General features: G+C 53.4%; 3 protein-coding genes across 9 annotated transcripts; 2 read left to right on the top strand and 1 right to left on the bottom strand.

The window, feature by feature from the left end:
- Window positions 1-638: 638 nt before the first annotated feature.
- Window positions 639-7994, top strand: RUFY4 (RUN and FYVE domain containing 4). Of its 6 annotated transcripts, XM_085228513.1 has the most exons (13): window positions 722-868; window positions 1329-1415; window positions 2292-2355; window positions 2579-2685; window positions 2998-3123; window positions 3255-3361; window positions 3463-3606; window positions 3694-4507; window positions 4580-4686; window positions 5230-5376; window positions 5815-5946; window positions 6023-6175; window positions 7856-7994. In XM_085228513.1, the coding sequence occupies exons 3-12, from the start codon at window positions 2310-2312 to the stop codon at window positions 6126-6128; spliced, it is 1836 nt and encodes a 611-aa protein (XP_085084639.1). In that variant the 5' UTR covers window positions 722-868; window positions 1329-1415; window positions 2292-2309; the 3' UTR covers window positions 6129-6175; window positions 7856-7994. The 6 variants fall into 6 exon arrangements, with proteins under 6 accessions (XP_085084640.1, XP_085084639.1, XP_085084636.1 ...); XM_085228510.1 differs by lacking the exon at window positions 7856-7994 and having other exon boundaries at window positions 6023-6259; XM_010713609.4 differs by lacking the exon at window positions 7856-7994 and having other exon boundaries at window positions 724-868; window positions 6026-6259.
- LOC100540439 (C-X-C chemokine receptor type 1-like) lies at window positions 7007-9967 on the bottom strand. Of its 2 annotated transcripts, none has more exons than XM_010713608.4 (2): window positions 9299-9967; window positions 7007-8711 (listed from the first exon to the last, which is right to left on the bottom strand). In XM_010713608.4, exon 2 carries the CDS (start codon window positions 8704-8706, stop codon window positions 7630-7632), a length of 1077 nt encoding a protein of 358 aa, XP_010711910.1. In that variant the 5' UTR covers window positions 8707-8711; window positions 9299-9967; the 3' UTR covers window positions 7007-7629. The 2 variants fall into 2 exon arrangements, with proteins under 2 accessions (XP_010711910.1, XP_003207686.2); XM_003207638.5 differs by lacking the exon at window positions 9299-9967 and adding an exon at window positions 8872-9282.
- Window positions 9968-10136: 169 nt separating this feature from the next.
- On the top strand, window positions 10137-27911 carry ARPC2 (actin related protein 2/3 complex subunit 2). Its single transcript, XM_085228534.1, has 10 exons — window positions 10137-10344; window positions 17747-17781; window positions 18816-18928; window positions 21037-21082; window positions 21672-21858; window positions 22274-22367; window positions 24526-24652; window positions 25838-25938; window positions 26643-26743; window positions 27466-27911. The coding sequence occupies exons 1-10, from the start codon at window positions 10271-10273 to the stop codon at window positions 27488-27490; spliced, it is 903 nt and encodes a 300-aa protein (XP_085084660.1). The 5' UTR covers window positions 10137-10270; the 3' UTR covers window positions 27491-27911.
- Window positions 27912-27975: the final 64 nt, after the last annotated feature.

Here is a 27975-nt window from a genome sequence, read left to right as displayed (position 1 = left end):
AGGTCCTTCTATGGGGTGGGTGCTGGATGCTGGCAGTGCCCCCCCAGCCCCTTGTCTTGTAGATGTGTGAGAGCTGTGAAGCTCTTTGAGCTCAGCCTCCTCTGTGCACTCAGCTCTGCCTCAATTTCCCTTTGGCTCTCCCCAAGCCACAGGAGGGGAGGTCCCTGCCACCATTCAGGGCCCCCCTGACCCCAAGACCCCCAAACCCTGTAGCAGGGGCAGATGGGAACTTGGGGAGTCCTCTACATGCCCCAGGGTGGGCAGAGGGATGACGTTGGGAGCGGGGGGGACCAGGGCGCAGCCCCATGCCCCAAGCAGCAGGGAGGTGACATCACCACTGGCTGCACTGTCCCCCACCCCCATTTAATTAATTAGCAGATGGCCCCCCAGCCCCCCTGCTGTGCAGAGCCAGGCCTGTGCGGGGCCATTAGCGTTATTGGCTGCGCTGAGCACGGGCCAGGCCTCGTTAATTGAATTGCACCCGCGCCAAGGGCGGGCGGGTAATGTGTGCCCTCCCCCCACGGCCCACCAGCACACCCCCTCAGGGACAGGGACACTGCTACTGGGTGGCACTCCAGGAGAAGGGGAGCTGGGGATGGGATGCTGTGGGGGGGACCATGGCACACATGTGCATCCATCCACATTGCACTTGACCCCCCCCAGTGCGGGGTGCAACCTTGCTGCAGGGTGATGTGGGGTGATGAGGACAAGAGGGGGCACTGCCCTGTGCTGGGGGGCACTTCACATCCTGACACTCATCAGAAAAGCGGCCAGCCCCCACTTAGCACCACTTCCTGCTTTCACTTTGGTGCCGAGCTCAGGCCCTGGATGGGGGTGGTGGTTCTCCCGCCCCCCCCCGGCGTTAAAGGTAGGGGTATGGGGTGCTGGGGCACGGGGCAGGATGTAGGGGGGCTGTGGGCCTTCTGTGGAGCGCTGCTTCTCCCAAGGGGGCTCTGTAACCAAGGGATGTTGTTCCTGGGGGCTTTTGTGTGGAGAGGTCATTTTGCCAAGGGATGTGGCAGCTCTTGTGGCTGCTCTGAACTCAGCATTGTTCCTCAGCCCCCTCCCCAGAAGCTGAAGGGTGACACTCAGAGCATTCCCAAACCATGTGCCCCCCTTGCCATGGGAAGGATTGGGGTCCCTCCAGGTCTGGCAATGTGCTTTCCCCACTCCAGAACACCAGGCAGGAGGGCCTGGTAAGGAAGAGCACCCATCAACTCAGCACCCCAAAACCTGGGAGCTGGGGCAGGTGGGGCAGAGTTGTGGGGCTGTGCGGGGCATGGGGGGGATTCAGCCGCTCCCATCCTGAGCACTTCCTCCTGGCCAAGGTACAAAAGGAGAAGGAGTGTGGGCGTGGGGAGCAGTGAGAGGAGAGCAGCACCCAGCAGCACCTCAGGACACCCACAGCTCTTCAGGTAAGGGGCAGCTCTGCCCAGGGAGAACTGAGGCATGGGCATGGCCATGGGCATAGGCATAGGCATGGGCAGGGCAGGCGGAAGGGAACACACATCCAAGGGCACCCAAGGGCACTGGGATGGGAAGCCAGGCGTCCTGCTGTCCCTCCCTGCCATGGCCAGCCACCACCTGTAGCGACTAGCCCTACAAATGTGCTACCCTCATGGGCATTCCCCTTGGTGCCACCCCCCACCTCTGTGCCCCCCACACCAAGTCTACCCCACTCCCAAATGCCATGCCAGCCCTGCAGGCAGCACGCTGTGCCAGGGGGACTCTGCCCAGCAGGGGACTTGTTTTGAGGGTCTGCATGCTGTGGGCCCTGTGCCCTCTCTTCCTGACAAGGGAGGGGGAATCAGGGGCCCCATGCACTGATCGTGAGGTGAGCAAGGGAAGCGAGAGCAGAAACAAAAGCAGTGCTTCCCCCAGTGCCATACCCACATCCTGAATCCTAGGAGAGGGAATTGGGAATAAGGATGGGGACAGGGTGGGGGGCTCAGTCCCCATAGCATCTGAGGAGTAGGGCAGAGGCTTAGGATGAACTGGGAATGCCATGGGGCAGAGCCCACGGGCATTTTGGATCAAGGCATATGGACAGCCAACGGGCACATGGTAGAGCATCTTCGCCCATTCAATGCCCCACATGAATGGGGTGGCATGGGCAGGGAAAGGGGTCCCTGAGCCCACCCCCCTTCTTACCTTAGCAGAAAGCAGCCCCAGTGTAGAGCCAGGGGAGTGAAAGTCTCCATCAGTGGGGCAGTGGGAGGCCAAGCTGGAATTTGGAGGTGCAGCGGTGCAAGCCGGCTCAGCGCCTCTCATGGGTGCCCCTGCCTTTGCAGAGGTCCAGAGCTGGAGCCATGGCAGGGGACGGGGAGCTCAGACGCGTCATCAAGGACCTGCAGAGTAAGTGTGCCAGCATGTCCCGTGCCAGCATGTCCCCACAGGCACCCTCAAACCATCCCGCAGCTACCGCTGTCTGTGCCCCTTGCTCCCGCTGCTCCGCCTCTCCATCCCTCCGCCGGTTCCTCTTTCGCCCTCGGGCAGAAATCCCCGAGCTGGGAGCCGGGAGGACGTGGGGCTGGGCAAGCTGCCCGAGCCGTGCCAGCTCATCCCTGTCGCCCTGCAGAGACCATTGCTGAGCTGAACCGCAGCTACAGGGAGCAGAACCTGCCGGTGACGGATGGCAGCCGGGAGCTGCACAGCCTCTGTGCCCAGCTGGAGTTCCTCCTGCAGGTACTCCCCCCCCTGGGGGGCGCTGGTAGTAGAGGGTCCTCATGCCAAGCACTCTGGGGAACCCTGGATGATGTCATCTGTTCGTGGGCATCCCCAGCCATACAGGCGGGTGGGCACGAGGATTGGGCTCGCCTGCACCCATATGTGGAGCATTTGTTATTGTGTGTGCAACAAGAGGGGAAACTGAGGCACAAAGCCAGCAAATGGAGCTGTCCCCAGCCATGTGAGATTCAACTGGGGAAGCCAGCTGAGTACCACAGAGACAGACTGGGCAGCACAGGGACCCTCCTAGCAAGCCCGTATCTCTTCCAGTTTGACCTCAAGGAGAAGAAGAGCTTCTTTGGACAGCGCAAGGACTACTGGGACTTCTTGTGCCAGGGCCTGGCGCAGCGTCGGCAGGAGCACGAGGGCGTCCGCTTCGTCACTTCGCTGGACAAGGTGGGCAGGGCCAGCGGAGGGGGCTCACACGGCATCCACTGGGTGGGCATGGTCACAGACACACGGTGCACGGGCCGTGCTGGGGGTGCAGGTTGGCATGGCAGTGCTGCATCACCCCTGCTCCCCTCCAGCTGAAGACCCCCGTGGGCAGGGGCCGTGCCTTCCTGCGCTACTGCCTGGTGCACCGGCAGCTGGCCGAGTCCCTGCAACTCTGCCTACTCGACCCCGAGAGCCTCAGGTGAGAGCACGGGGAGTACAGGGGTGGCTGTGCCACTGCAAGGCATGGCTCCTTGCTCTGTGTGCTCAAAAAGGGTGTGTGAGATTCTGTTTTGGTTGCAGCGAGTGGTACTACGCCCGCAGCCCCTTCCTGAGCCCCCAGCGGCGGGCTGAGATACTGGGCAGCCTGTACGAGCTGGATGGCATCACCTTCCACCTGGCCCTGCACAGGGCTGACCTGGACACTGCCTGGCCCATGTTCTCTGAGTGAGTGCTGGGCACATGGGGGGATGCCGGAGAGAATGGGGCTCAACATTGCTGCCTTGGTGGCCCTGAGCCCCATGTCCCCTCTAGGACGCTGGTGCGGCCCAGTGTGGTGAAGATGACCCTGCAGACAGAAGGTAGCGGCACGGGGGCACATGGATGTCCTGATGGCATCGCCCAGCCAGTTGCAGTGCCCCACAGGATGCCAGCCTGTCCCAGCCCATCGGCAGGGGGTGAGGAGGAGGATGATGTGGAAGCAGAAGAGAATGGAGAGGAAAACATGGAGGACGACGAAAAGGAGGAGGACATGCCCAGCACTGCTGAGGCACAGTATAGCACCAACATGGATCCCAACCTGACCCCAACACCCGACCCGGGGCTCACACCCGGCTCCCCAGTCCACAGTGCAATGGAGGCATCCCTGCGAGCACAAGTGTCTCAGCTGCGCGCCGAGCTGGGGCGGCAGGAGGAGGCCTGGCGTGCCCAGCTGGAACGGGAGGAGCGGCAGCACCGGCAGAAAGAGGAGCGCAGCGCCCAGCAGGTCCGGCTGTGGGCCCACGAGGCCGAGGCGCTGCGGGACACCAACGCCTTCCTCAGCCAAACGCTGGCTGAGGCGGCGGGTGGCCCGGGGGGGCTGGCACAGGCACAAGAAGAGGCTCGCCGGTGGCAGGAGGTGGCGGAGGAGCGGGCAGCACGCCTGGATGAGGCAATGGCAGAGGTGGCGGTGCTGACCTCACGCCTGCAGGAGTGCCAGGCTGCGATGCAGGCACGGGGACAGACAGACGCCCCAGCCCAGATGGCCGCCCTGGAGGAGGTGCTACGGCGGGCACTGGAGCTCTCCCGTGGCCCACTGATGGACAATCAGAAAGAGGGGGACCTCAGCACGGTTGCTGGCATGGCAATGGTACGAGCGAGCCATGGGGTGCCCCACTGTGGTTTGTGGGTCTAAGGGGCCTGAGCCCTGCTTATCCCCTAGCGCCTCGCAGCCCTGGTCACAGCAACACAGGAGGAAGCCTTGCAGAGCAGGCAGCAGATCCAGGCCCTGCGGGAGGAGGTGGTGCGGCTGCAGGAACAGCTCAGCAGGTGGGGAGGGGACAAACTGCAGGGTGCCCTACGTGCTGCGGGGGTCACCCCTTGATGCCCCACTTTGACCCAGGGGATGGGCAGGGAGGGAGAGATGTGGAGAGGGAGAGATGGAGTTGGGAAGGGAAGCAGGTAGAAGTTTGGGGATTGATGAGTAGGTGGAAGGATGGAAGCATCAGTGGGAAGAGTGATGGGGGAATTAATCTGGGGTGAGCAGATGGAGGGAGAGATGGGGTGATTTGGGGTGATTGTAGAGGGATGAAGGGATGAAGATTGGGTGAGCAGATGGAGAGGAGGATGGATGGATGGATGGATGGATGGATGGATGGATGGATGGATGGATGGATGGGCAGAAAGACAAAGGGATGGCTTTGGGGAAGGATGGATGGACAGCTAGTGTGGATGTTGAGATGGCTGTGAGGATGGAGAGCTGGATGGCTTTAGGAATGGATGGAGAAGTGGCCACCAGAGGGACAGGCAGACCTTCTCCCCACTGCCACCCTGGGGCTGGGCTCAAAGGTGCCACGTCTGCCCCAATGCCAGGGCTCGTCAGGATGGGGAGCGCTGGGCATCAGCCCTGCAGCGGACACAGCGGGAGGTGCAGGAGCGGGAGGCCATGCGTGGCGCAGAGCAGGCACGGCAGCAGGAGCTCATCCGCGACATGAAGGGGCGGCTGCTGGAACTGCTGCGGTGAGACCAGGGCCCTGCCCCCTCACCTGTCCTCTGTACACATCCTGCCACTCCCTCCAGTAGGTGTGCGGCCACACACACACGATTGCTCCCAAAGCTCTTTGCCCAGAGGAGGGCACCAGAGCCCAGGGAAATCCCACTTGTCACCCTGGGGACGCTCGGTGCCCATCTTGGGTGCCCAACTTAGGTGCCAACCTTAGGTCACTCACATCAGACTGTGTTCCCAGATACCTAACACTGCGTGAGCAGTGCAGAGGCAACAGCAGGGACACTGTCATATGTGGGATATTGGATAAATCTGAGCACAGCCAGCAGCTGCAGAGGGGCTGTTGCATGGAGCTTGCCAAACACAGGAGCGCACACACATACTGATTGCACATGCAACCCACCCGCAGTGGGCCAGTATCTCACCAAGGGTGACCCACCCCCTCCCTGCAGGGAGAAGGATGCCCTGTGGCAGAAGACAGAGGGCATTGACCCACAGGCACCCAGCCCGGCGCCCCGTGATGTGGGGCTGTGCGCCCGCTGTGGCAAGGATTTTCGCCTGCTGTCCCGGCGGTACAGCTGCAGGTGGGCATGGGAGGACACCGGGGAATATAGCAGGGATACCAACCACCACCACCACACTTACCGTCTGCTCTCTCAGCAGGCTGTGCCAGGGCAAGGTGTGCCACGCGTGCTCCATGGACATGGGGAAGCAGGGGCGATGCTGCCTGCTCTGCTACCAGCAAAGGCACCCACAGGCTACGTGAGCTGGGAGGACATCCAACCTGCTGTGCCTGGGACATGGGGCCGGCGGGTAGGTCCTGCTGCTCTGGTTTTCAGGGTTGAGATGTCTTTTGCATGGCTGGCCCATAGAGAAGAAAACAACCCGGTGCTGATATCCCAGTGGCTCCAGTGTCATCAATCCGTCATTGCTGCTTTGATGCCCTGAGGGGCATTGGGAATGGGCATGCTGCTATGGGGAAGTCTGAGCCCTCCCTGGGGGGACTGTCTGTTTATGGGGATTCTCTGCTGAGACCAGGCTTCAGCCCATCCTGATACAGGGAGTATGCAAGGGGAGAGGGTTCTTAGCCAACAGCCTTGGTTTCCTGCCAGGCACCGCTTGAGCAAGACCTTTCCGAGACATAAAGGTGATGAGTTGGCCCTGATCTGCTGCTTTGCTGCCCTGCAAGCCCCCAGCTGTCTCTGTCCAACTCAATTCCTCCTCCCTCAGTGCCAGAAACCCTCATATCCTGTTCCCAGCCTCACCCCTATCCCACACATCCCCGATGTCCTTAGAATTAAGGATCCCAGGAAACTGCAGTATGGACGACAGAGGAGTGGAGTGGGACCCCAATAGAGAAATGCTGGGGGACGCTGGGGCAGGCACCATGATGTCAGACCACATATGGGGTGGCAGGAGGGACCCAAGCTGGGCCACAAGCCCCTCTTGCTCTGGTACCAGCCCCAGTTGCCCAAGCCAGTGTGGAAAAGCTCCCTCCACCCCATCCCAGTTGTGAAAGGAGCAGGTTCCTGGCTCTTTACACAATGCAGCGCTGTGGGCAGGGGGTGTCCCAGATGCTACCACCTTCGTGAATTGCAGGGGGGAGAAAGGGCTGGCTCAGCATCACCAAGGACACAGAACGGCCACAGGGATTTGCTTTATTTGAGTTCAAATGGGTACAGGGAAGGGGGTGGTGAGAGTTTGACCCCAGCCGCATTCCCAGGTGTGCAGAGGTCACACACAGACCCCACGCTAGGGAAGAACTCAGTGGTGGCACAGAGTGACACCAGGTTGTGGTCCCTTTGAGGGATGTGCAGGATGCAAACCCTCTGCAACAGCCTCTTGGGTAACAGCACTTTCTCGCACTCACTGTCCCCAGGAAGTGCTGTGGCTGAGCAGTGCCCTGGGGACGTGCCCCAGTCTCTCCCGTCAACCCCAAGTCAACAAGAGCCATACAAGTGTGGAAAAACTCGCCACCTCCTTTATTGCTGGGCAGCTATCATTGCCACACCAGGGCCGTGATGTCCTCAAAGTCATAAGCTTTATCCCAAAGCGCAGGGAGAGTGGGCAGTATTCAGCATCTTTCCATTGGGACCCCCATGCTGATGTGCCTTCGCATGCGCAGTGTGACCATGTGCAGCCCACAGTGACACCCATCTGTGTGCCAGGGGGCCGTGCCCACTGCCCAAGGCTGTGTCTTGGGTTAGGATGCTGGGGTGTGTGGGGTGCCAGGACTGCATGCACCGGGTCTTAGGGAGCAGTGGAGCTCAGAGGGTGGTGGAGGTGTTGCCAGAGGTGGAAGTGTAGGAGGTGCGGCCGTAGCGTGCCACAGCATCCTTGCTGATGAAGCCACGCTGTGCCAGGATCTTGAGGAAGCTGTTGCGAAACTTCTGCCCGATGAAGGCATAGATGATGGGGTTAATGCAACTGTGGGCAAAACCAAGGACCTGCGTGATGGAGAGGGCTGTGTCGATGTGTTTCCTCCTCTCACAGGTCTCGCTGATGGCATGCGTCCTCATGAGAGTGTCGCTCACCAGCGTGATGTTGTAGGGCAGCCAGCAGACAAGGAAGACCAGCACCACAGCAAGGATGACCTTCATGGCACGCTGCTTCTGGACGTTCTTGGTCTGCAGGAGGGTGTGCACGGTGACACCATAGCAGAAGAGCATGATCAGGAGGGGTAGGGCGAAGCCGAAGGTCTGCGGCAACACCCGCAGCACCACCCTCCACTTGGTGGTATTCTCATTGCCAATGCGCTCGTAGCAAACCGTGCCATTGCGGTCTGAGACAAACGCCTCACGGAACAGCAGCACAGGCAGAGAGAGAAGGACAGAAAACACCCAGATGCCCACGCAGACAAACTTCACCCAGTGCCTCTTCTCGGTGACAGCGCGGGTGGCATAGACGATGGCCAAGTAGCGGTCCACGCTGATGCAAGCCAACAGCAGGATGCCGCTGTAGAAGTTGGATTCCTGCAGCACAGAGATGGCTTTGCACATAACGGTGCCAAAAACCCACTCATGGGCCCAGTAGGCAGCCCAGAGCGGCAGGCTGAGAGCAAAGAGCAGGTCGGCCACAGCCAGGTTGAGCAGGTAGATGTCGGTGACGGAGCGGTTCATGTGGCTGGAGGTGACCACCAGCACCACCAGCCCATTGCCCACCATGCTGAGGAGGAAGACCAAGCAGTAGATGAAGGCTACCAAGTACTTGTTGGCTACGGAGCCTTCATTACGGCATGGGGAAGAGGAACCATCAATGTCAGGCAAAGCCAGGCTGTAGTTGCCATAATCAGAAGTATAGTTGTATAAGATATCGAAGAGTTCGTCAGCATAAAACGTCCCCATTTTGCCTGCAAAGCACAAAGCAGTGTGGGCTTGGGGCGCCTCCAGCACCTCCAGCCCCCACTGCTCTCCCACACCCCATAACCTCACTGCACCATACAATGAACCACGCCTGGACACCACCCCCACACATCCCCCTGCCCAATTGCCCCACATGCACCGCTTCACCTTGGCACTGCCCCTCTCCAGGTCTATCCCCAATGAAGGAGCGCTCCTGAGTCCACCTGGTTGGTGTGAGTCCTTTGAATCCCAATGTTCTCCCCAAAAACAGTTCCCATGCCAGCTCCCTGAGCATACCACACTACCCAGAGCAGAGGAAAAACGCTTCTCCCCAGTATATTTTTGGCTTCTTTTGATTCCCCACCCAAATTCCCTGCAGTTCCTCTGGGGCCAGATTTCTGCCCACAGAAGGGGAAGTCCCCATTTCCTCTCCCAGTCCCACACAGAAAACTATTTGGGGTTACCGGGTCCCCCCAGGGTTGGGGTTACCCTACGTGGAGTTGGGTTTACGCTATGTGGAGCTCTCCCTGTACCCCTTGCCCAGGTTAGCATGGTGCCCCATCGCACCCCAAAGCTAAGCATCCCAGGCACTCACCCACCACTCGTTGCCTCTGCTGCACCCCAAATCTTCTCCCCTTCTCAGCTCCCAGATTTGGCTGCTCCAAGGCCTGGCTGAGGGCTGCCACGGGATGTCCCCTGCCGTCACCCCAAAATGGAGCCCTTGGGGAGCCCACTGATGCCACCGGGTCCCACACCTGTGCCAAGTGAGCCTGATCCAGAGCTGACACCGCGGCTTTATGCAGTGCAGGGAGGAAGCAAGGTTGCAAAACCTTCTGCAGTGCGAAGAGGAAGCGGCGGCTGAGGGAGCACCTTCCCAGCACCCCCAGCCCAGGGCACGCCGCACCCGGGATGCACGGGGTGCCGTCTGTTGGTGGGACTCTGATAGCCGTGGGCCTTCACTCCATCCCTGTGGATGCTCCTGTACTCCGGGGACACCCCCATATTATTCTGGGGCACTCACATCATCGGCGACACCACAGCTGCAGGGAGCCGGCTGGGGTGCCGCTCTGGGGGCTCCGTATCCCTGTGGCATCATCCCACATGTAGGCACTCCCCATTCCAGTGCTCTCCCTGCTCCCTGTCTCCCCCTACATTTTTGGGGCCCCCGCAGCACCCCACCCCCCCGGGGGCATCCCCAGGCTGCGAGGAGCCCGTTTCCCTGAGCAACCCTCAGATTTTGGCTCCTCCTAACCCCCCTTCCCCTCGCGCCCCACGACTCCCCACAGGCACCCCGCATTTGCTCTCCCCGCCCACCCACCACGGTCACTCCTCCCGGGCGGGGGCAACGAGTGACGTCACGAGGGGGGCGGGACAAGACCGGCGGCCTTCGCGCATGCGCCATCACCGCCGCCACCGCCCGGCTCCGCGGCAGCCGGGCCGGAAGTGACGCGCGGGCGCGAGAGCGGAAGCGGCGGCGCAGGCTCGGGCGGGTCCCCGGTGCGCGCAGCGGGCTCGGCTCCCTCCGGCCTCGGCGCGCTGAGAGCCGTTCCCCATCCCCGGCACCGACATGATCCTGCTCGAGGTGAACAACCGCATCATCGAGGAGACCCTCACGCTGAAGTTCGAGGGCGCGGCCGCCGGGTAGGGCCGGGCGCCGGGCCGGTGAATGGGGCCGGGGCGGGGCGGAGGAGGAAGCCTTCCGGCCTGGCGAGGCCTGAGGGAGGGGAGCGGGGCAGGGAGCGCGGGGCCGTGGGAGAGGTCTGGGCGGGCGGGGTGGCACCGAGGCTTGGCCCTGGGCGTGAGGTGTGGCAGGGCTAGGCGGGGGGGAAGGCGGCGTGGGATAGGGTGGTGCCGGGGGCAGTGACAGGGCAGGATGGGGCCGGGACGGGAGGAAAGGGGCTGCGGCACGGGGTGGAGGGGAGCTGAGCTGGTGGAGCTGAGTAGGGCTAGGGCGGATGAATGGAAGGCTGCGTGAGGCAGGGCTTGATGGGGTGCTGAGGGCTGGGACTGCGTGAGGGCGATGTAGCTTGTGGTGTTGAGGCAGGCTGGGGTGGGCCGTTGGGCTGGAAGGTGTTGGCGACCTTCATCAGAGCAGGTCCAGAGTGGTGTCAGGGCTCGTGCAGAATGGAGGAACAGGGAGGTGACTTGTGGCACAGCAGCAGCTTCAAGCTATTTTTTTGGGGGTGGGGAACAGATTCCTGTCAGCATCTTCTGCTGTCCCAACCTGGGACCCGTGCGTTCCGTCTAGTAGTGTAGGGCTGGTGAGTCTCTTGGCCTTGGGGAGGCTGTAGGGCAGCTGATTTGCACCTGCATCTCTGACTGGGACAGTGCAGTCCCTAGGGAGCCACTGAGCATTACTGACAGTGATGCACTGGGGTCATGAAGACACTTGTCTGAGCACAGTCCAGCCTGGGAGAGTTACCTCGTGTGAATGCCCTTATCTGCAACCATGCACTCGCTGCATCTGAGTAGTGCTGCGCACCTTTGTGTGTGGACAAAATCTAGAGAAGCAAAGCACAGCACTATTATCTGTGGGTGGAGCCTGTCCTGGCTCTGCAAGCAGCACAGCCTAAGCTGCTCTGGGAAGGGACTCCCCAGTGAGGCCTTTTTGTTTGTCACCTTTTCCACAAGTGGCTTTTGAAGTGTTCTGCCTTTTGTGTGCAGACCTTAGAGAGAGGCTGTTTCCTCCATTTTTCTCCTTTTGGTGGACTTCTTGCTCTTTTATTTCATACAATAACCTCTTAGGCTGTGTTGCCTTGTGGGAACACTAAGCTGCTCTATTCTCTGCCATCAGCCTCTTTATTCTTCTTGAATGTGATCGTTTAGTGCAACAAGTATCCCCGAAACACTGGCACCACGCTGGGAGGAGAGAGCTCTTGGGCGCTGCAGCTGCATCCATTAGAAAAAACTTAACTATATGGAGGTTAATAGTGTGTGTCAAAAACACTCATTCACCACAAGCTCGTATGGAGGCATTCTGCTGGTGGGAGCCTGCGTGCGTGTCCTTGCATCAGTACAAGTGCAGCAGCAGTGATTGGAGGTTGCAGCCACCAGGAGATTGAATGCACCTCAAAGCCCTGACTCAGTGCAGCTAGAGCTGAGGTTGCTCGCTCACCTCCAATCCACGGAGTTTCCATTTTGCTGTACAGCAAAGCTTGTTACTGCCTCAGCATGCTTGCTTGGCATACCAATCCTTCCTGGATCAATTCCTCCTGCTGTGAGCATGGCCAATGACATTCTGCTTCTGCCTCTTGTTCTACAGGCTGTCCTTTCTTTTGTTTCGATAGAGGACCAGCTAGGTGCTCTTTCTGGATAAGTGTTGTGCCCTCAGTATGTTGCTGGAGAGGAAGTAGTAGTTCACTTCTGCATTTTCTTCTGTGCTTGTGCTGTCCAGGCAAGAACCAGGCATAGATGAAGGTCAGAGATGAAACCAAGAAAAATGGAAATTCACTTCCCTGAACAAGTCTTTTTGGGTTGAGGTGCTATATTATGCCATGTTTATTCATGAGAAATTTCTTTTCCATCCAGTTAGGGCTCCAGGGTCATCCTGTGGCACTGAGCATGGAGGCAGGAGGGGATTTGCTGCATTTCACTATTTGGGTGACTGTCCACACAAGGTGTGTCTGGGGATGGACCCATGGTGGTCAGGACAAGGGCACACCGTAAGGGATTCAGCGATTGAGAGGAAAAAGTCTGGACACTGAGAGCTGGCCTTGAGTTATCTGCTCTGAAACTTGAATTGGGCGGATGTGATGCCCAATTTATCTAGACTTGCTCCATGATGCGAGTAGCAGCACTTCCCTCTACTTCTGTGACTGTGCCATGGATCCAGCAGCTCCGTGCTGAGCTTCCCCAGGCCTTCAGGTGGGAGTTGCTTCACATTTCCCCATAGTGTGTAATAGAGCTGGGTCACTTTTAGAAGCCAGAGCCAATTCCAAATGCAGTGTTTGTGTGCAAAGCCCATGGAAATCTCATCTTCTTGGACAGCCACCACTAGACATCAAGGGAGTTTGCATCAAGGTGACTACATGTAGTGGACTTCTTAAGACTGTACTTTCCTGTTTTAAATCAACTTCCTTAAGTCAAACGCATTTTTAAATGATGTCCAAAAGCTACCAGAACCTGCTGAAATACCTCTAGTCAAGAATTTACTGCTGAAAGCTTAGACTGTCAAAGTGCTGAAGTGGGGGAATATCTGGTCAGAACCCGAGAGCAGATGTGTCAGCATCGGGCAGCTTGTTACTTGAGTTGGGCTTCTGCAGGTGTCAAAAGAATAAGCTCTTCTGTAAGTTTTTGACTAATTCTCTTTGAGCTGACTAATTGCCTGGAAGCTGGAAGAAACAGACCTGAGCTGGAAGCTCAGGTGTTGGGAGGTGAGCTCTGCCAGTTGGAAGATTTTGTTTCTCTTATTTGTCTCCTTTTGCTAACTGCACAGATAGAAAAATAATAACCTATTTTAAATGTAAAATATTTCTGTCTCCCGTGTTCAGTTATTTCTAAAGCACAGCGGAGAACTGCCTTCCGAAACAGATTTGGCCTCCAGTTTTGGTCTGCTCTGATGTAACTGATCCTAGCAAAAGTGTGGCTGAGGGCTTGCGTTCCTGGGTATGGTTTTTCAGCCATACATAGCTTGCTCTAAACTGCCAGCAAATTAATCATCTGTATCAAATTGTTACTTTCTATTTACCTGCTGTGCAAAGGAAAAATTTGCATAAGTGGAGAACAGTCTGACTTTTCCCTGGTTGGAGGTGGAGGGAAAAATATCTCATTAAATTTTAGGTTTCTTTAAAGCTTTTGATAGGTACAAATTTGCAGGGTTTCATGAGTGCTGGCTGAATGGGAAAATAGCTGAAGCTTCAACTTCTCTGCAGTAAATCAGTTCCTGTAGGCTGGTTGGAGAGTTTGGCTGAAATTGTACCCACATGCTCTGTGGTGTTTCCCATCTGTGGTCACTTTGGTGCTCGCCTGCTCTGGAGCAGAGTACTATGGCCCTGCTGGGTGAAGGTGACTGACATGACCTTTGTGCTGGTGATGTGGCCTGTGAGCGAGTTCCTTGTGGGGAAGCTAGGGAGAGCACGGAGGATGGAGGAGCTCGGACAGCCCAGCATCTGCAGGAAGCCCAACCCTCACCCTGGAGCAGGTGAGGAACGCTCAGGTGATGCTGCTGGCAGAGTTTGCACTCTGGGGTTGGATGCAGGATCATCAGTACCTCCTGCAGCTGCTGCGCTTAGCGCAAGAGAAGAGCAGCTATCAGCAGAGCCTGCAGACTGGCTGTTGTGCTGGCAGTGGGAGCTGTGGGATGCTGCCCTGTCTGCTGGACGTCTTGCCACCAGCAGTCTGCCTGTGGGCGATCCACAGCACAAACCCCAGACCCCAGCAGGTCCCAGCCCTGCTCCCAGCGATGCTGTGGGTGGGCACGTGTGGGAACTGCCATTACCTCACAGCAGAGCGCTTCTCAAGTTTGTGGCAGGCGTGCTGCGGGAGCTCTTTGATTTCATGCACGCTTGCAGCTCACGCAAAGTAGCTTTTGTTAGTCGAGTGGGGCCCGGGGGGGAGGAACTGCTTGGATAATTTTAGACATTGCTCATAATTTTTTTATTGGGGTGACCTTTCTGTAGCGAGAGCCTGCAGTCTGTCACTGAATCTGGCTCACTCTCTTCCAACAGTGCATCAACTCAGTGATCTGCAGGCTCTGCTCAGAGCTGGAAGCTTGAAGCTTTGAAATATCCACCACTCCTTTCATTTCTTTTCCCCTCCTCGGGAGCAAGATATTAGAGTATCTGCATGCCTGCAGCTTTTAAAATAATTGCCGTCTTCCTTTATTGGGTATAAACATTAATTGTGATGTGGGAGCTGCTTTAGTCATCTATCGATGCGGTTGTTGGCCAAGCTTACATTTGCATGCAGGTCTGTTTAATGCAGAAGATGAGGGCTCTGTATAATTACACAGCCTTCATTCTTCTGTTCTTAAATTTGTTGTAACATATGGCTGAGAACCTCTGTGGCCTGAGAACGAGGCAGGGAAGTTTGGAAGTTGTCCGAATCAAAATTGAAGAACTGCTGTCAGGAAAAAAAAGGGTTGCTGTTGCTCTTAAGTGCATGTTGGCATCTCTCCACGGATGCTGTGGCTGCTCTTGGATCCACTGCTGGGGTGAAAAATCTGATTTGGAGCTGGCTTTGTATTAGATGGACTTAGTGCAGGAGCCATTTAGAGATGAATAAAGAGAATGCAGGCAAGAAGGAATAAAAACCCATCAAGGCCTCTTATTGTTATAAACGGAGAGCAGATGGGATTTGGTGTGGATTTGACTTCAAATCTGATAAGTGTTATCAGAAAATGGGCAGCCGCCTGTGCTTGGAGCAGCTGCCATTTTAGCTGCAGAGTTCAGGCACGGTGTTGCAGAAAGGTCTGGGTTTGGTCTGTAGCAGAGAGAGGAGCCATCTTCAGCTGTTCCTGGTGGGAGAGTGGCTGTTACTGGTCATGGAGGGAGGCTGCAGTTTGGGTGGTGCAGGTTCAAGAAGCTCCCAGCAGGGTAATAGGGCACGAGAGCTCCTCTGCTGCACTGGGGTGATGGTTCAGGCTCCTTCTCTGTCTGAGTACTTCTTAACAGGGGTGAAAGAGGTGATTTTTCCCTCTTGTAGAAATGTTTTAAATAGCCAGAATAGATTTGGTGAGATCAGCCGGAGAAATAAATGGAAGCACGCAAAACTTTTGGTTCCCCCTGGGCTGGCTGGGGCTGAGGAGAGGTGTGCCCCACGAGGCAGGAGCATCCTGCTGCACGCAGGGTCGGGGTGGCTGTGAGGAGCTCTGCATGCGGCTCACGTGAGCGCTTCCTCCATGAGGCTGCGTGCCGGCAGGCTGGTGAATATTCAGGGCCCCGAAGTTCTGTTTGGTTACCTGCTTCTCCTTCAAACCTCTCTTCTCTTCACCGTCCTCAAGTATGAGGACTGAGCCACTTGGGAAATCCATGTAAAAATAAGTTCTGAGAAATTCATGCTTGCGCAATGGAACGTGCAGGAGTCGCGTCATGGCTGCCGTAAGCTTTTGTGTGCAGAACAAAGGCTCTTGCACACAGCTATTAACCAACTTTGGGTCTGTGATGCTTCAGCTCCCTAAATAACATGGCAAGTTATCCTTCTGTTGTCTCCCGAGTTACTGTCGCTGTCGCTCATTGTCTGTAATTGTTTCCGTGAGTTCCTCAGGGTGAGGTGCTGTATTTGGAGGGACTGCTGAGAGCCGGATGTCAGCTCTGTGTGCATGTGGAATTGGGTTTGAGTGATGAAACTAAGCTTTAAGGGTGCATCCTCTTTAATATTCCTAGCTCTTATGTGCCTGACTGTGCTATCTTTAAAGCTTCCTACATAGGTTTCTTTTTTTATAAAATGTATATTGCCGTCCAAGCCGATTCCTAAATCTGAGCGTGGTGCTCTAAAAGAAGAACTCGTCTGCATCGGCTGACCGTGTGATATTGGTGGGATTTTCTTCCACCTCTGCTTCCATCAGTCCTCAGTGAGCTTAGATGCAGCCTGGGGAATTGCTCCCCTTTCAAAACCAAGTGTTAAATGTGCCACGGGCGAGGCTCCAGACTTCCATCTCCAGCCAGCAGGGAAGAAGGGAGGATAAGAGTGAGAGAGGTCTCGGCTAACTGGTGCGACTCGAACTAAGGGACCTGCCGTGGGTGCACTCACACGGCTGCTTTCAAGTGTGTGGTTTTTTCTTCAGTGATGCAGCACAAAAAGACAGAGGCTTTCCTGTCTCCCAGCAAAAAGGGCTGTTGCTTTTCACAGCTTTAACAACTCTCAAGAAGCAGCAACACCTCATCCTTTCCACTTACAATCTCTGGTTGGTGGCTAACATCTCCATTGCTACCCAAATAGGGCTGGAGTTAGTCTCTGGGTTAGGGTAGATGCAAACTCAAGGCTAACTTGACCTGGGGAGTCAACCAGCTGGTTCAGGTAGGTGTGAATGAAGGCTGAGACTTCCCTGGGTTGTAAAACAGATCCAGCATCGTTAGCCTGTACTCTGTAGTGGCTGCTTTTGAAACATAAGAGGACGTTAGCTGTGAAATAAAGCAGTTGATTCGCATTTTGACCCTGTTCTCATTTTCCACTCTGGCTCTCAGTGCTGGAGGTAGCTTTGCATCGGTCCCTCATGGAGGATGACCTATTAATAACAGTCCTCTTGGAGCTGCTGAAGCACTTGCATAGTGCCGTTCTCAACAAATTCACCTTACGGAAGCAATTTGATTGTTCACAAGATCCAGCTCTTCCAGAGATTGTAGACTATGGCACTTAAACTGTAAGATGTTATAAAATCTTCATACCTAAAACATGAGAAGCTGTGTGCCTTAGGCTTGCAAAATGCTCTTGCTGCTGATCCTGAGACAACTGTAAGTGTGTGGGCAAATCCAGATCTAGGATTTTTCCTGCAGTGGTCATTGGGTTGTTTAGGGATAGGGTGTCAAGATGAAATGTGCATCGAAAAAGTTTAATTCTGCTGATGGTTGATAGCCCCAACTTGGAGGTGGGTCTGCTCTAAAAGTAATTTGTGTCAAACCATTGGTAGGGCTGCCCTTGGTGGTGAAGGGGGCACGTAAGGAGGGATTGCTCAGCCACTATGTCCATTTCATCATCTGGTGTTAGCGGAACTTGCAGAAGAGCCAGTCCTGTGAACTTGCATCTTAGCAGTTGTATATGGAGAGCAGGCTTGTTAAAACCAGCTCCTTAGTGATGAGTAGCTTTCTCAGACATTTCTAACTCTAAATCTTCACTATGTGGTCTCAAATTCTATTAATAAACTACAAATAACAGCAATCTCTGCCAGCTTCCAGGACTGTTTTATATCATTTCTAGTAAGACTGATTCTTTTAGGAATGAGCAATAGTCCAAGCTGTCAAAAGTTATCTGCTGCTTGAACAGCAGGGTCCAGAGGTGTTTTCAGGTAAAACTGCTTGTGAGAAATGAAATGAATCTTCTTTCCTTCACAGTTTGGAGACTGCTGCTTGACTTCTCATTTACCTCTTTTGTTCTCTTTGCTTTTTAGAAATAAACCAGAGGCAGTAGAAGTAACGTTTGCAGGTAAGCTCCATAATGCTCCTGACTTGAAAAACGGGGGAGCTACCTCAGAAGGCCTACCCGTGGTTATGTCTGGTGCACTCAAATTCAGCCAGCCCAGTTGGGTGGGGGGCAGGGGAGAGCTGCATATGGACAGGCTGTGTGAACACCACACACTTCCCAAAGCTGATGGTTTGTGTTCTGCAGGAGCAAAGTCTCCTGTAGGCTGCCCCGCTGTTTTCTCTGTCCATTTACCTTCCTTGGGACTTAGCCCACAGCAGTGAGTTCAGCGGTCAGAATAGGCTGTGCCCACTTTGCTTTGTGTGAGTGCTGGGTAGCTGTTTTACTTTGCCTGTTCCCCAGTCCTGCACTTGGTACTGCTTGTTACTAGGTCTTTAGCACTGTCTAGTCGAGACTGTTAGAAAGCTGGCTTGGGGTGACAGGCAGGATGAATTTATAGCCTGAAGTCTGCTCTCTAGAATGGGAAGTGTCAAGGAAATACAAGCATTCATTCAGTAGCTGATGTCTTGCTTCTGTTATCAAGGATCTATGTAAGCTGTGGAGCTGTGTGGGGAAGTGGAGGAAGCTGGAGGGCTGCCTTTCTCTGCCTCCTGCCCTGGCTGCCTGTTCTGCAGTGAAGTGAAAGCTGTCTCAGCAGGCACTCCCTGAGCTGCTTTTGCTCTGCTGATGGAGGTTTTTTCCTCCTCTAGGCTGCAGCTCTGGCCTGGTGGGCATGTCAGTCACTGCATGCTGAGCATCCAGAAGGCTCCCATCTCTGAGTATTTGTGTCCTTGTGCATTGAACACGAGCAGACTTGAAAGGGATGCTAAATGACACTAGACTAGATCTTCCCATGATGGACAGGTGTCATAACTATTTCAGCTCTTTGAATGATAACAGGGTTCCCTATGTGACACTACTTAAGTACAGCTTTGTCATGCCTCTGTGAGGGCTGAGGCAGAGGGAATCATGCATGTCACTATGCAATTCCTAGAACACCATTGTTTCCTCAGAAATAGGAACTGACCTCTCTCACGTTTGTCTCACTTGCTTTGTAGACTTTGATGGAGTTCTTTACCATATTTCAAATCCCAATGGAGATAAGACAAAAGTGATGGTCAGTATTTCTCTGAAATTCTACAAAGAACTTCAAGAACATGGTGCTGACGAGGTGAGTGAGCATCTCTGGGCATCTGGGGCTTTGAGACTACAAATGCTTTATCAGAAGAGGCCATGCCCTTGTGATGTTCAGATTTAATGTATAGAGAAGTGTCTGTATTCCTGTCTCATGTTGAAATTCCTGTGCTGACTAGGAGTCTTACTTTGGTGGAACACAAGGACAGAGTGTGTTCCCACTCTGTTGTGAAGAAGTAGTCATCTTTTATGAACTGATAGCCTGAAAGGCCAAAGCATCACTAATTCTGAAAGTACCTTCAAAACGAGTATGAGCTCTGGCAAAAATAGTTTCACTGGCTGATGCTCTGAGCGCAATGGCAAGAGAAAGCACCAAATCAACTCTGGAATCCCACAGCGGTCCTCTTCTGACTCTAACCACACTTGAGAGCAAGTTACAGGCTCCAGCTGTGTGTACAGACCTTGATCTACAGACTGTCTGGTTCCTCTTTTGCTGCTGCTGTGTGAAGTTAGCAGGTTCAGTTCCTGTTGAATGAGCCCCGGCTGCAGAGGGCCATTTATGGTAGAAAGAAGGCGCCTCTCTGAGCTGTGGTTGGGTCGCAAGGCAGGAAGTGTGACTCAGTTCCCGAGTTAGTTTTCAAATCTCCTAATGCTAGTAAGTGGGGTTCACCCTGCAGGTTTTTGCCTTGGAGGAAAATAAACTCTGTAAGTTTATTGAGAATCTGGCAAGAAGCAGGGGATTTGAACCTAAAGTGAATTCCTGCAAGTTGCTACAAGACCTACTGAAGTTAGAATAAATGTGACTAAGCATCCTCCTTTCTAGGACCAACATTGCCTCCTGTACTACAGGGCTGTGGGAGCAGCCCCACTGTAGGTGCTGCTGCTGGGAAGCAGAAGAGACAAGCAGCACAAATGCTGGAGCCTTCCCAGCACATTTAGTGAGGATCAGTACAGTGGATGATCCCAGAAGTGCTGTGGTGGGTGAGGGACTGATGTTCACTGCACTGTAGCAGGGTAGCAGCCTTACACTGATAGTCACAGTGGTGAGTGAGCAGTGGTGTGTGTTGCTTTTCAACTCTGGCTGCTGTGCTGAGGATGAGGGCAGCTGACAGCCAGCTTGTCAGGCTCTGAGAGGAAGATGGGATCTTTGCAGGACTGCCTTGGAAGTGCTGACTAAATAGAAATAACATTTTTAAACCACTGTTTAAGAAACTATGTGTCTCTGTGCTTCCGTGGAGAAGATGGAGCTTGTTTCTGCACTTCCTCCACTTGGTCTTTGGTGAAACCCCGCTGTGAGAAGCCAAAGTGGGGTTCCTGCTAAGAGAGAGCATCTCCCTGGGCCAGGCAGGCTTTCAGCTGGGGAGGTTTTGGCATGCAGAGAGCCTGTGCATTCTCTTTGCGTGGTGGAGGGTGTCATTCTGTCATCCCAGGAGGGCCGGTTCTGCCATAGCGTTCTTCTGTGTGAAATACCTCTTGTTCCCAGCCCCCTCACTGACACAGTGCTACAGCTCAGTTGAAAATTGCCATTGATGTAAAATTCAGCAGTGATTATGCTTAAAGGTTTTTGCTGTGCTGTGGGCGTCTGTTTCTGGGAGGCATCCAAGTTGCCTGGCAGTCTCCTCTCCATCCCCATCTGTCCCGAGGAATAGGCTGAGGCTGGGCAGGCAATTGCTTGGCCAGGCCTTGCCCAGCCCCAGTTCTGAATGTGTACAGAGAGGGACAGAGCCTGCTTTGTGGTGCCTCTCCCATCCTGAACCCCTGGGAGCTGCCTTTGGGATGGGAAGGAGGTTTGTAGCCCCTGAGCTGCTGTCAAACTGCTGCTGACGGTTCTCCTTGGAAGATACAAGGCATACAGAAGAGATTTTCCTGCCAGTGCAAGTTCAAGACCAGCAAGAGCTTTAGAAAGTTCTACTTTTGACTCCTGTCCTGCAGCATGCTCCCTGTTGGTGGAGATCAGAGAGTAGGAGCAGGCAGTACTACTAAAAGCTGATTACTTAATATCTGTCCAAGTTCAGTTAGAGTAGGGGAGGCAGATGCATGTAGTTTGATGTTTTTACGTGGAGACTGAGCATCGCCTAGGCAATGCAGGAGGAAACAGCTCTGATAGCTTAAGTTTACAATGTCTGTTTGGTTTTTTTTGCCTAGGTATTGAAGAAAGTCTATGGAAATTACTTGGTAAATCCTGAATCAGGTAACCCTGCTGTAACATTTATAGTGTGTATGAATGCAATTCTAAAACGGCTTAAGTAAACTCCAGAATGCTCAGGCGAAGGCTACATGTCAAAAGCTTAATGTTTGGGGCTTCCTGTACAATGAGTGGCAATAAAAAAGGTGTCTTACATACATCAGGGCTGAAGTTTCCTGCAGTATAAGCAGTAACTCTCAATGCAGCCCTCCTCCAGGAAGCCTCTGTTCCTCACAACTGGGGTCTTTGTTCTTCTCAAAGACATTTCATGAGACACAGGAAAACCATGGTTACCTGTGACAGCATCTCTTCCTACTCACTGTGAAAACTTAGGAGCGGTGCAGCCAGCATGTGTGTCTCTGAGCTAGAGAAAGAGCCCTGGGAACGTTTCCATGGTCACACGTTGAGTTCAGGCACAGCTTCTGGCAGTGGTGGTGTTGAAAGCAGTCACCCCTGGGGTTTTGGAAGGCCGTAAGGGAAAGGTGGGACTGTAGCAGCGATGCTTGGATTGTAGGTGTCGCTTCCCAGAAAATGTGTCTTTAGTTGTATTAAGGCCCTGCATAGATTATTAAGGTTGGTGTCTGTTCCTCACCAGGTTACAATGTCTCTTTGCTTTACGACCTGGAGAACCTTCCTGCAGACAAAGATGCTATTGTGCACCAAGCCGGCATGTTGAAGCGCAACTGCTTTGCTTCGGTCTTTGAGAAGTATTTCAAATTCCAGGAAGAGGGCAAAGAAGGAGAGAAAAGAGCCGTCATCCACTACAGAGATGATGAGACGATGTAAGTGTTCAAGTGGCACAGGATTGGAGTCTGACAGCAGTCACTATGCTCTCTGCTTCTACTCAGAGCTGGAGGATGCAATGGAAAGTCGGGAAATCCTATTGCTCAGTGCTTTGGCATGGTAATAAGGGCCTGTCCTAGGCTCTAAGGCGTACCCAGCGATGGTAATGCTCATCCCTCAGGCTGCAGAGGTGTTATACAAGAGTCTCTGTTAGCAGTAGCACTTGTGGCTGCATGCAGGAAAGGAATTGGCCACTCCCATCAAAAGTGTTTTGCTCCCTGTAAACACTTGTCTCGAAAAAGGGGGGAAACATTTCAGCATCTATCTGAGCTTGTCATGCAGCTGCTTCCTCATCCAGTTGCAGTTCTGGCAGTCGTATTCACAACTGAGTTCTCCTTTCTTGCCCACCTGCAGGTATGTTGAGGCAAAGAAGGACCGCGTCACGGTTGTGTTCAGCACGGTATTTAAGGATGATGATGATGTGGTGATTGGAAAGGTATTTATGCAGGTATGGAAACTGGGGAAAACATCTAATCCTCAATTCACTTCTCACTTGGATCAGCGGTGCTGAACAAGCACATGTAAGACAGAAGGGATCTCACAGGCGATTTAATGCATGTAAATACTCTACAGGGCTCCGCTCTGCCCTGGGACGGAAGAACGTGCCAATAGGCACGGGAGTGTAACTACTAATTCAGGCTCTTGCATTGTCCTCTTAATTATTGATGTCTTGCTGATGTACACAGTCAAACACGTTATGTATTGCAGATGAAAAACACCACATGGATACTTCAGTATCCACCCTAAGGCCCTGTCGCACAACTGGCTGTGGTGCAGGGATCACCAAGCATCGGAGGAGAGGAGCATGGCAGGGAGGCTGTAGAAGGAGTAGAGGGGATGAGGCAATGTTATGCTATGTCTGAGAAGGTGCTATGAGTTTGTTTCTGCTGATTCTCAAAAGCTGCAAAAATACTTGGACCAGGAGCAGCTCAGTGTAACTGTTCTCATGTGCAGCAACGGGATCTTGGATTTGAGCTTTGAAAAGCTATGAATTTGCTTAGTTTACATACTTGAATCAGCCGTCATAATGCCAAATACTTCTGGATTCAGCAGCCCTTTGCAACTGTCACTTAGCTGGGAAGCATTCAGAGGGCCATAGTAAACACTTTGCACTTAGCAATGGGTTCCAGCCTGCAGAGATTGAGACGTTTGCTGACACCTGGGGCTGGCTCAGTCAGAGCTGATTTGTGTGTTCATCCGTGTTGCCTGTCTAGCTCACCTTCTGTCTGCTGTTGGGCTTGTGGACAGCATGTTCCTGGCCCAGTTTGCTGAATACCAGTTTACCTATGTTGGAGCTCATTCTAACAAGATCTGTTGTAGTGGCAATGGTGTGTATTACCTCACAGCTTTGCTCTTTGTGTGTTGTAACTAAATCCAGGGCATCTGCTCTGGCTTTTCCCCACCAGTATATCCCACGGCCAGAAATTCTGCTTTATAAATCCAGGAGGGAGGAGTGAGGTGAATAGAACAGGGTTTCTGAGGCTCCGGGGGAGATGGCAAAGTTTCAAGGGAGCAGCTGTCCTAGAGTCTGCATGTCTCAAGTTCTTGGTTTTTTACAACAGCAAACCTTATTCCTGCCTGGCCACAAGAGTTTCCACTCTGAGTCACACTGGCTCCTTCTTTCCAGCTATTTCTGTTGCGTAATGCAGTGGCAGCTGCATATCTGTTCCCTGATGGAGAAAATCTGGCCATTAACTAACCAGCAAAGCCATTTGAACCATTTCACCCTCTGGTATAAACAGGCGGAAGTGCAAGCTAAGCATTTCATGAAGGAAACCCCAGTGAAAAACTTGGCCTTCCAACAGGAGAGCTCCAGCCCTTCCTGGGATGTGCTGTGCTGTCCTGAGAAGGGAGGATAGCTGGCAATGCACAGGCTGGGCAGGTCAGCAAGGCAGAGGGGTGTTTGTTCTGCCTCGAGGCAGGGAAATGGAGTCTGGACTTTCCGAGCCCTGTTTAGAGATGCTCTTAAAATTCACTGCTTGTGAGATGAGTGTTGTGCTGCTGTTCAGATCCCTGGTGAGAAATGGTTTTCTTTGCATCCAAGTGTTGTTTCAGGGCTGTTTTAGAGAAGAACTAGGAGAAGCAGGTTTCACACACAAGACTCAAACCCTTTTAATGCCTGGGTAAAGATACTTGGTGGGAGATGCTTTTCTTAAATGGCTGAGCCTTTAAAACTGGCACAGTTGAGACTCTGCAGCCCTTTCTGAATTTTTCCCCTCCTTTGGAATGATGGCTGCTGCTCATTTTCACTAGAAGTACTTGGAGTAGGAGCTGTGCTGTCTCGTATCTGCTTGCTTGACCTGAGGTGTCTTGTCCATGAAACACTTCTATGTCCCATGACAATAAATGTGATGCTGAAATCTGCACAAGCTGAGGGCTTGTACTGGGCACACACAAACTTGGGAGAGCCATGCATTTTGGTTTGATTTTGCTGGAGGAAAAAATGATTGTTTTCCAGAGGCTTGGCCTGTTTAGATTGGCCCATAGAGGGAAAGCTGGGAAACCTCCTGCTTAGATGCCCTGTAGAACTGGAAAATGTTATTTGCTTTTCAGTTGTGCTGCCTGATGTGCCGCAGTGGGGCTCACCTTATTTTTGTTTTGTTCAGGAGTTCAAGGAGGGTCGCCGGGCCAGTCACACAGCCCCACAGGTGCTCTTCAGCCACAGGGAGCCACCCTTGGAGCTGAAGGATACAGACGCAGCCATTGGCGACAATATTGGCTACATCACCTTTGGTAAGCAGGCAGCTCTGTGGTATAGGGATGTTCAGGGTGGAGAGAGGTTCTTGCTGCTGCACGAAAACCTAGTTCACCTTCCCTGAGTGTTCATGCGAGTTATTGGGCCTAAAGGGACTCTGGAGTTGCATTCTGTTGTGCGTCCTCTTCTCCCCCCAGTGATTAGCATTTCTGCAGCATCAAGTCACCTCAGCTCTGCTCTGGACAGTGAGGGAGTTGACAGTAAGCCACATGATGTCAGCCTATAAATTGAGTTTAGCATGTGGGAGTAAGAGACATTTGGCTTTGCTGTGATACTGTGGAAACTGGAGGCTCCTTTCTCGTGGACATGTAATCTGTAACTGCAGATGCCTGGGCTGCAAGATGTGCTTCTTCAGTGCTGCCTCTGTGTTCTAAGCCTAACACTTCTATCTCTGATGAAATACCTTCACCTGCCTGCAAAGGTGCTGCTTTCCTGGCCAGCAGTCATTTCCTCCTGGGCAGCAGTGCTGATGATGACCTGAGGAGTCCAAACCCTGCCCCTGTTCAAAGGGAGAGATCTCTTTACAGAGAAACTGGGTCCGTGGTTGAATATGCTGTTAGGGTCTCCCAGGCCAGCATGCCTGCAGATTGGAGCTCAGAGACAAAGCACAGACACTGCAGAGGAAAGCAAAGCTAGCACTGCTCTCCTCCCACGCTGGGAACGGTGCCCTGGGTTCAGGCACTTAATCAGTCACGGCAGAGCTGCCTAATGGCAGTTCTTGGACTGCCAGTAAGAGTTCCTCCTTGTCTAGAGGCAGTTTCTCTGTCATCTGATCTGACAGTCCCAGGTGAGATCATCACTGAGACAAAAGGTCTTTCAGCCCTTGGATCTGGGACACTTAGCACAGCACCAGCACTGAAGTAGCATCCGTGCAGTTTCCTAAGGTGTCGTCATCTCTGGGCACTTGGCCTTGCCTGTGTCCTCCAGCTGTGTCCAGGCTGCTTCGAGAGACTTGAGCGTGTAACAGTGGGTGGGAAAGTGCTGCTAAGCCTTGTGTTTAAAATCACCAGTGCTGCTTAATCCTGATACGTGTCTCAGTAATGGGCACAGTAAACAGGCGTTCAGAGCAGCATGCCCTACAGCCTGCAGCATCAGAGGACCCTGAAGAGCCCGTTCATAGCTTCAGGAAGCAATAACACTTTGTGTGGCCCTTTTCCTTTCAGTGCTGTTCCCCCGTCACACCAATGCTGCTGCCAGAGACAACACCATAAACCTGATCCACACATTCCGAGACTACCTGCACTATCACATCAAGTGCTCAAAGGTACCAAGGGGCTGTAGCTGGGGAAAGTGGGAGACTTGGCTCATCTCATCTGGGGGGACTAAAAAGACGAAGCATGGAGTAGGAGTACCCTCATTTCCCCCACCCTGAGAACTGACTGCTGCACACTACTGCCCTCCACAATCGTGCTAGCTTGGCAAATGGTGCGTCATCACCTTCTTCCTGTTCCTTGGTACAGGCAGTGCCTGTTCGCCTCCCATCCTTGCAGCAAACTAGGATTTTTTTTTCCCTTTTCAATCTGTGGTTTTCTTTTTGGGGAACAAAAGCAAGCGTAGTTACTCAGAAACCTGCCTTTGACCAGAGGTCAGGCAGCAGTTTTCACCATTGGCTCCCCAACTTCCCTCATACTGCATGCCAGGGAGGCTGAGTACCCACTGTTGCTGTGCAGAGCTAGTCCCTTTCCTACCAAGGAACAGAAACATAGCCCTGTGCCCTCCAGCAGTAGCTGGCCCTGGGGCAGGTCTCCCATCATCTCCAGCTCCTGTGGAGCTTAGCCATGAACAGTGCCTGGCTGGCAGGAGTGACAACCCTTACCCAGATCACTTGCATACCAGCTTATCTCTGCTGCTGTGCTCATGGTCCAAAGCCAGCCATGAGCATCCCAAAGCTGTGGTTAGCTGAAAGATTTGTCTGAAGTCTTAGCTGTGAACACGGGATCCTGAAGTGTCCCTGTTTTGTTCCTGTAGGCCTATATTCACACACGTATGAGGGCAAAAACATCAGATTTCCTCAAGGTGCTGAACCGTGCCCGTCCAGACGCAGAGAAGAAAGAAATGAAAACAATCACGTGAGTGATTTAATCAGGCTCCCCTGTCTGCCATAAGCTCACTTCTTCACAGCTCAGCATTCTCTGCTCCTAGGCTTGGGATACTATGGGATGGCCGTAATGGGACCTGATGTTCAGTACTTGCAGAGCATCTTCCTGCTGTGAGCGTGGCATGGCTCTCCCCACTGGGGCTTACTGTACTGTCAGGCTGCTGCCCAACCCACCAGGGAGAGTGGCCAGGTCCTTCCCAAAGGCTTGCAGCCATTGGAGCATGTTCTTCCTGCCTGGTGTGTCTGCAACTCCCCAGAGCCTGTGGCCACTAGCTCACTCAGGCTGTGAGCATTCCTGGGAACTGGCTCCCCTTGGCAAATAAAGCAGCCCAGAGCAGTGCACACCAATGATAGTGGTTATGTAGCATGTTTCCCTCATGACTCTGGCCTCTTGATCCTAGAGTTCCTTTGCATCTTTTTTCTGTGCATCCTGGTATTTCCTCTTTGCTTTCTGCTCTGGGGCCTTGGGGTTGTGCCCTTTGTGAAAGCCAGCCCCTCCCCATAGCTGTGTGGTCCAGTTGCCTGGTCTTGCTGCAGGCAATGCCTGTGAGCTCTGAACGAGCAGTACCAGTATGTCTTTGAGAGCTCAATGCAAGCACGTGCCCACAAGTCACCCTGGGGCAGCCCAGAAAAGCCAGAGGCAACCCAAAGCAGCTCTGAAGTCCACACTGACCTCTCTCTGCATCCTTTCAGGGGGAAGACATTCACAACCCGTTAACGCCAGGGTCACTGAGGCTGCTGTGGAGGATGAAGGTTGGGGCACTTGCTACCTGATAATCGTAGCTTTTAATGTTGCACCTCTGTGGGCTCATAAGGAATTCAAGCAATCGGGGTCTGTTTGTATGACAGTTTGGGAAGTAATCTGCAGAAACGAGCTGTGCTTGCGAGGACTCGATCGTTCCAAGAAACAAACCTTAATTCCAGTTTGATTGACTTAATTTCTTTTCTTTTTTTTTAATTTTTTTTTTTCCTTTTCAAGCTGTTTCGCTTTGCAATATGTTACCGGAAATAAGTTGCAGTATTTCTTATGAGAATAATGCAATATTAACTTGTTTTCTTCTGAGTATTTGAGTTCAAAACTCCTGTATCTGAAGAAATACTGTTGGGGTTCATTAATAAAGGAGATCTTTCTATCTTAAGGAGCTGTAAGTTTTTGGTTTGTCAATACATGTGGCCTTGCCAAGGAAAGGGCGCTTGGAGAGA

Source organism: Meleagris gallopavo, chromosome 7, assembly GCF_905368555.1.
Source record: "Meleagris gallopavo chromosome 7, MGAL_WU_HG_1.1, whole genome shotgun sequence".
Classification (NCBI taxonomy): domain Eukaryota; kingdom Metazoa; phylum Chordata; class Aves; order Galliformes; family Phasianidae; genus Meleagris; species Meleagris gallopavo.
This window is presented reverse-complemented; position numbering and strand designations above follow the sequence as displayed.

Coding starts and splice junctions, on each gene's coding strand:
- RUFY4 (XM_085228513.1), top strand. CDS start 2,310: ATGGCAGGGGACGGGGAGCTCAGACGCGTCATCAAGGACCTGCAGA. Junction 2,356..2,578: donor CGTCATCAAGGACCTGCAGA/GTAAGTGTGCCA, acceptor GTCGCCCTGCAG/AGACCATTGCTGAGCTGAAC. Junction 3,124..3,254: donor TCGTCACTTCGCTGGACAAG/GTGGGCAGGGCC, acceptor GCTCCCCTCCAG/CTGAAGACCCCCGTGGGCAG.
- LOC100540439 (XM_003207638.5), bottom strand. CDS start 8,998: ATGCTCAGGGAGCTGGCATGGGAACTGTTTTTGGGGAGAACATTGGGA. Junction 8,712..8,871: donor TGGAGAGGGGCAGTGCCAAG/GTGAAGCGGTGC, acceptor TGTGCTTTGCAG/GCAAAATGGGGACGTTTTAT.
- ARPC2 (XM_085228534.1), top strand. CDS start 10,271: ATGATCCTGCTCGAGGTGAACAACCGCATCATCGAGGAGACCCTCACG. Junction 21,083..21,671: donor CTTGGTAAATCCTGAATCAG/GTAACCCTGCTG, acceptor GTTCCTCACCAG/GTTACAATGTCTCTTTGCTT. Junction 22,368..24,525: donor TTGGAAAGGTATTTATGCAG/GTATGGAAACTG, acceptor TGTTTTGTTCAG/GAGTTCAAGGAGGGTCGCCG.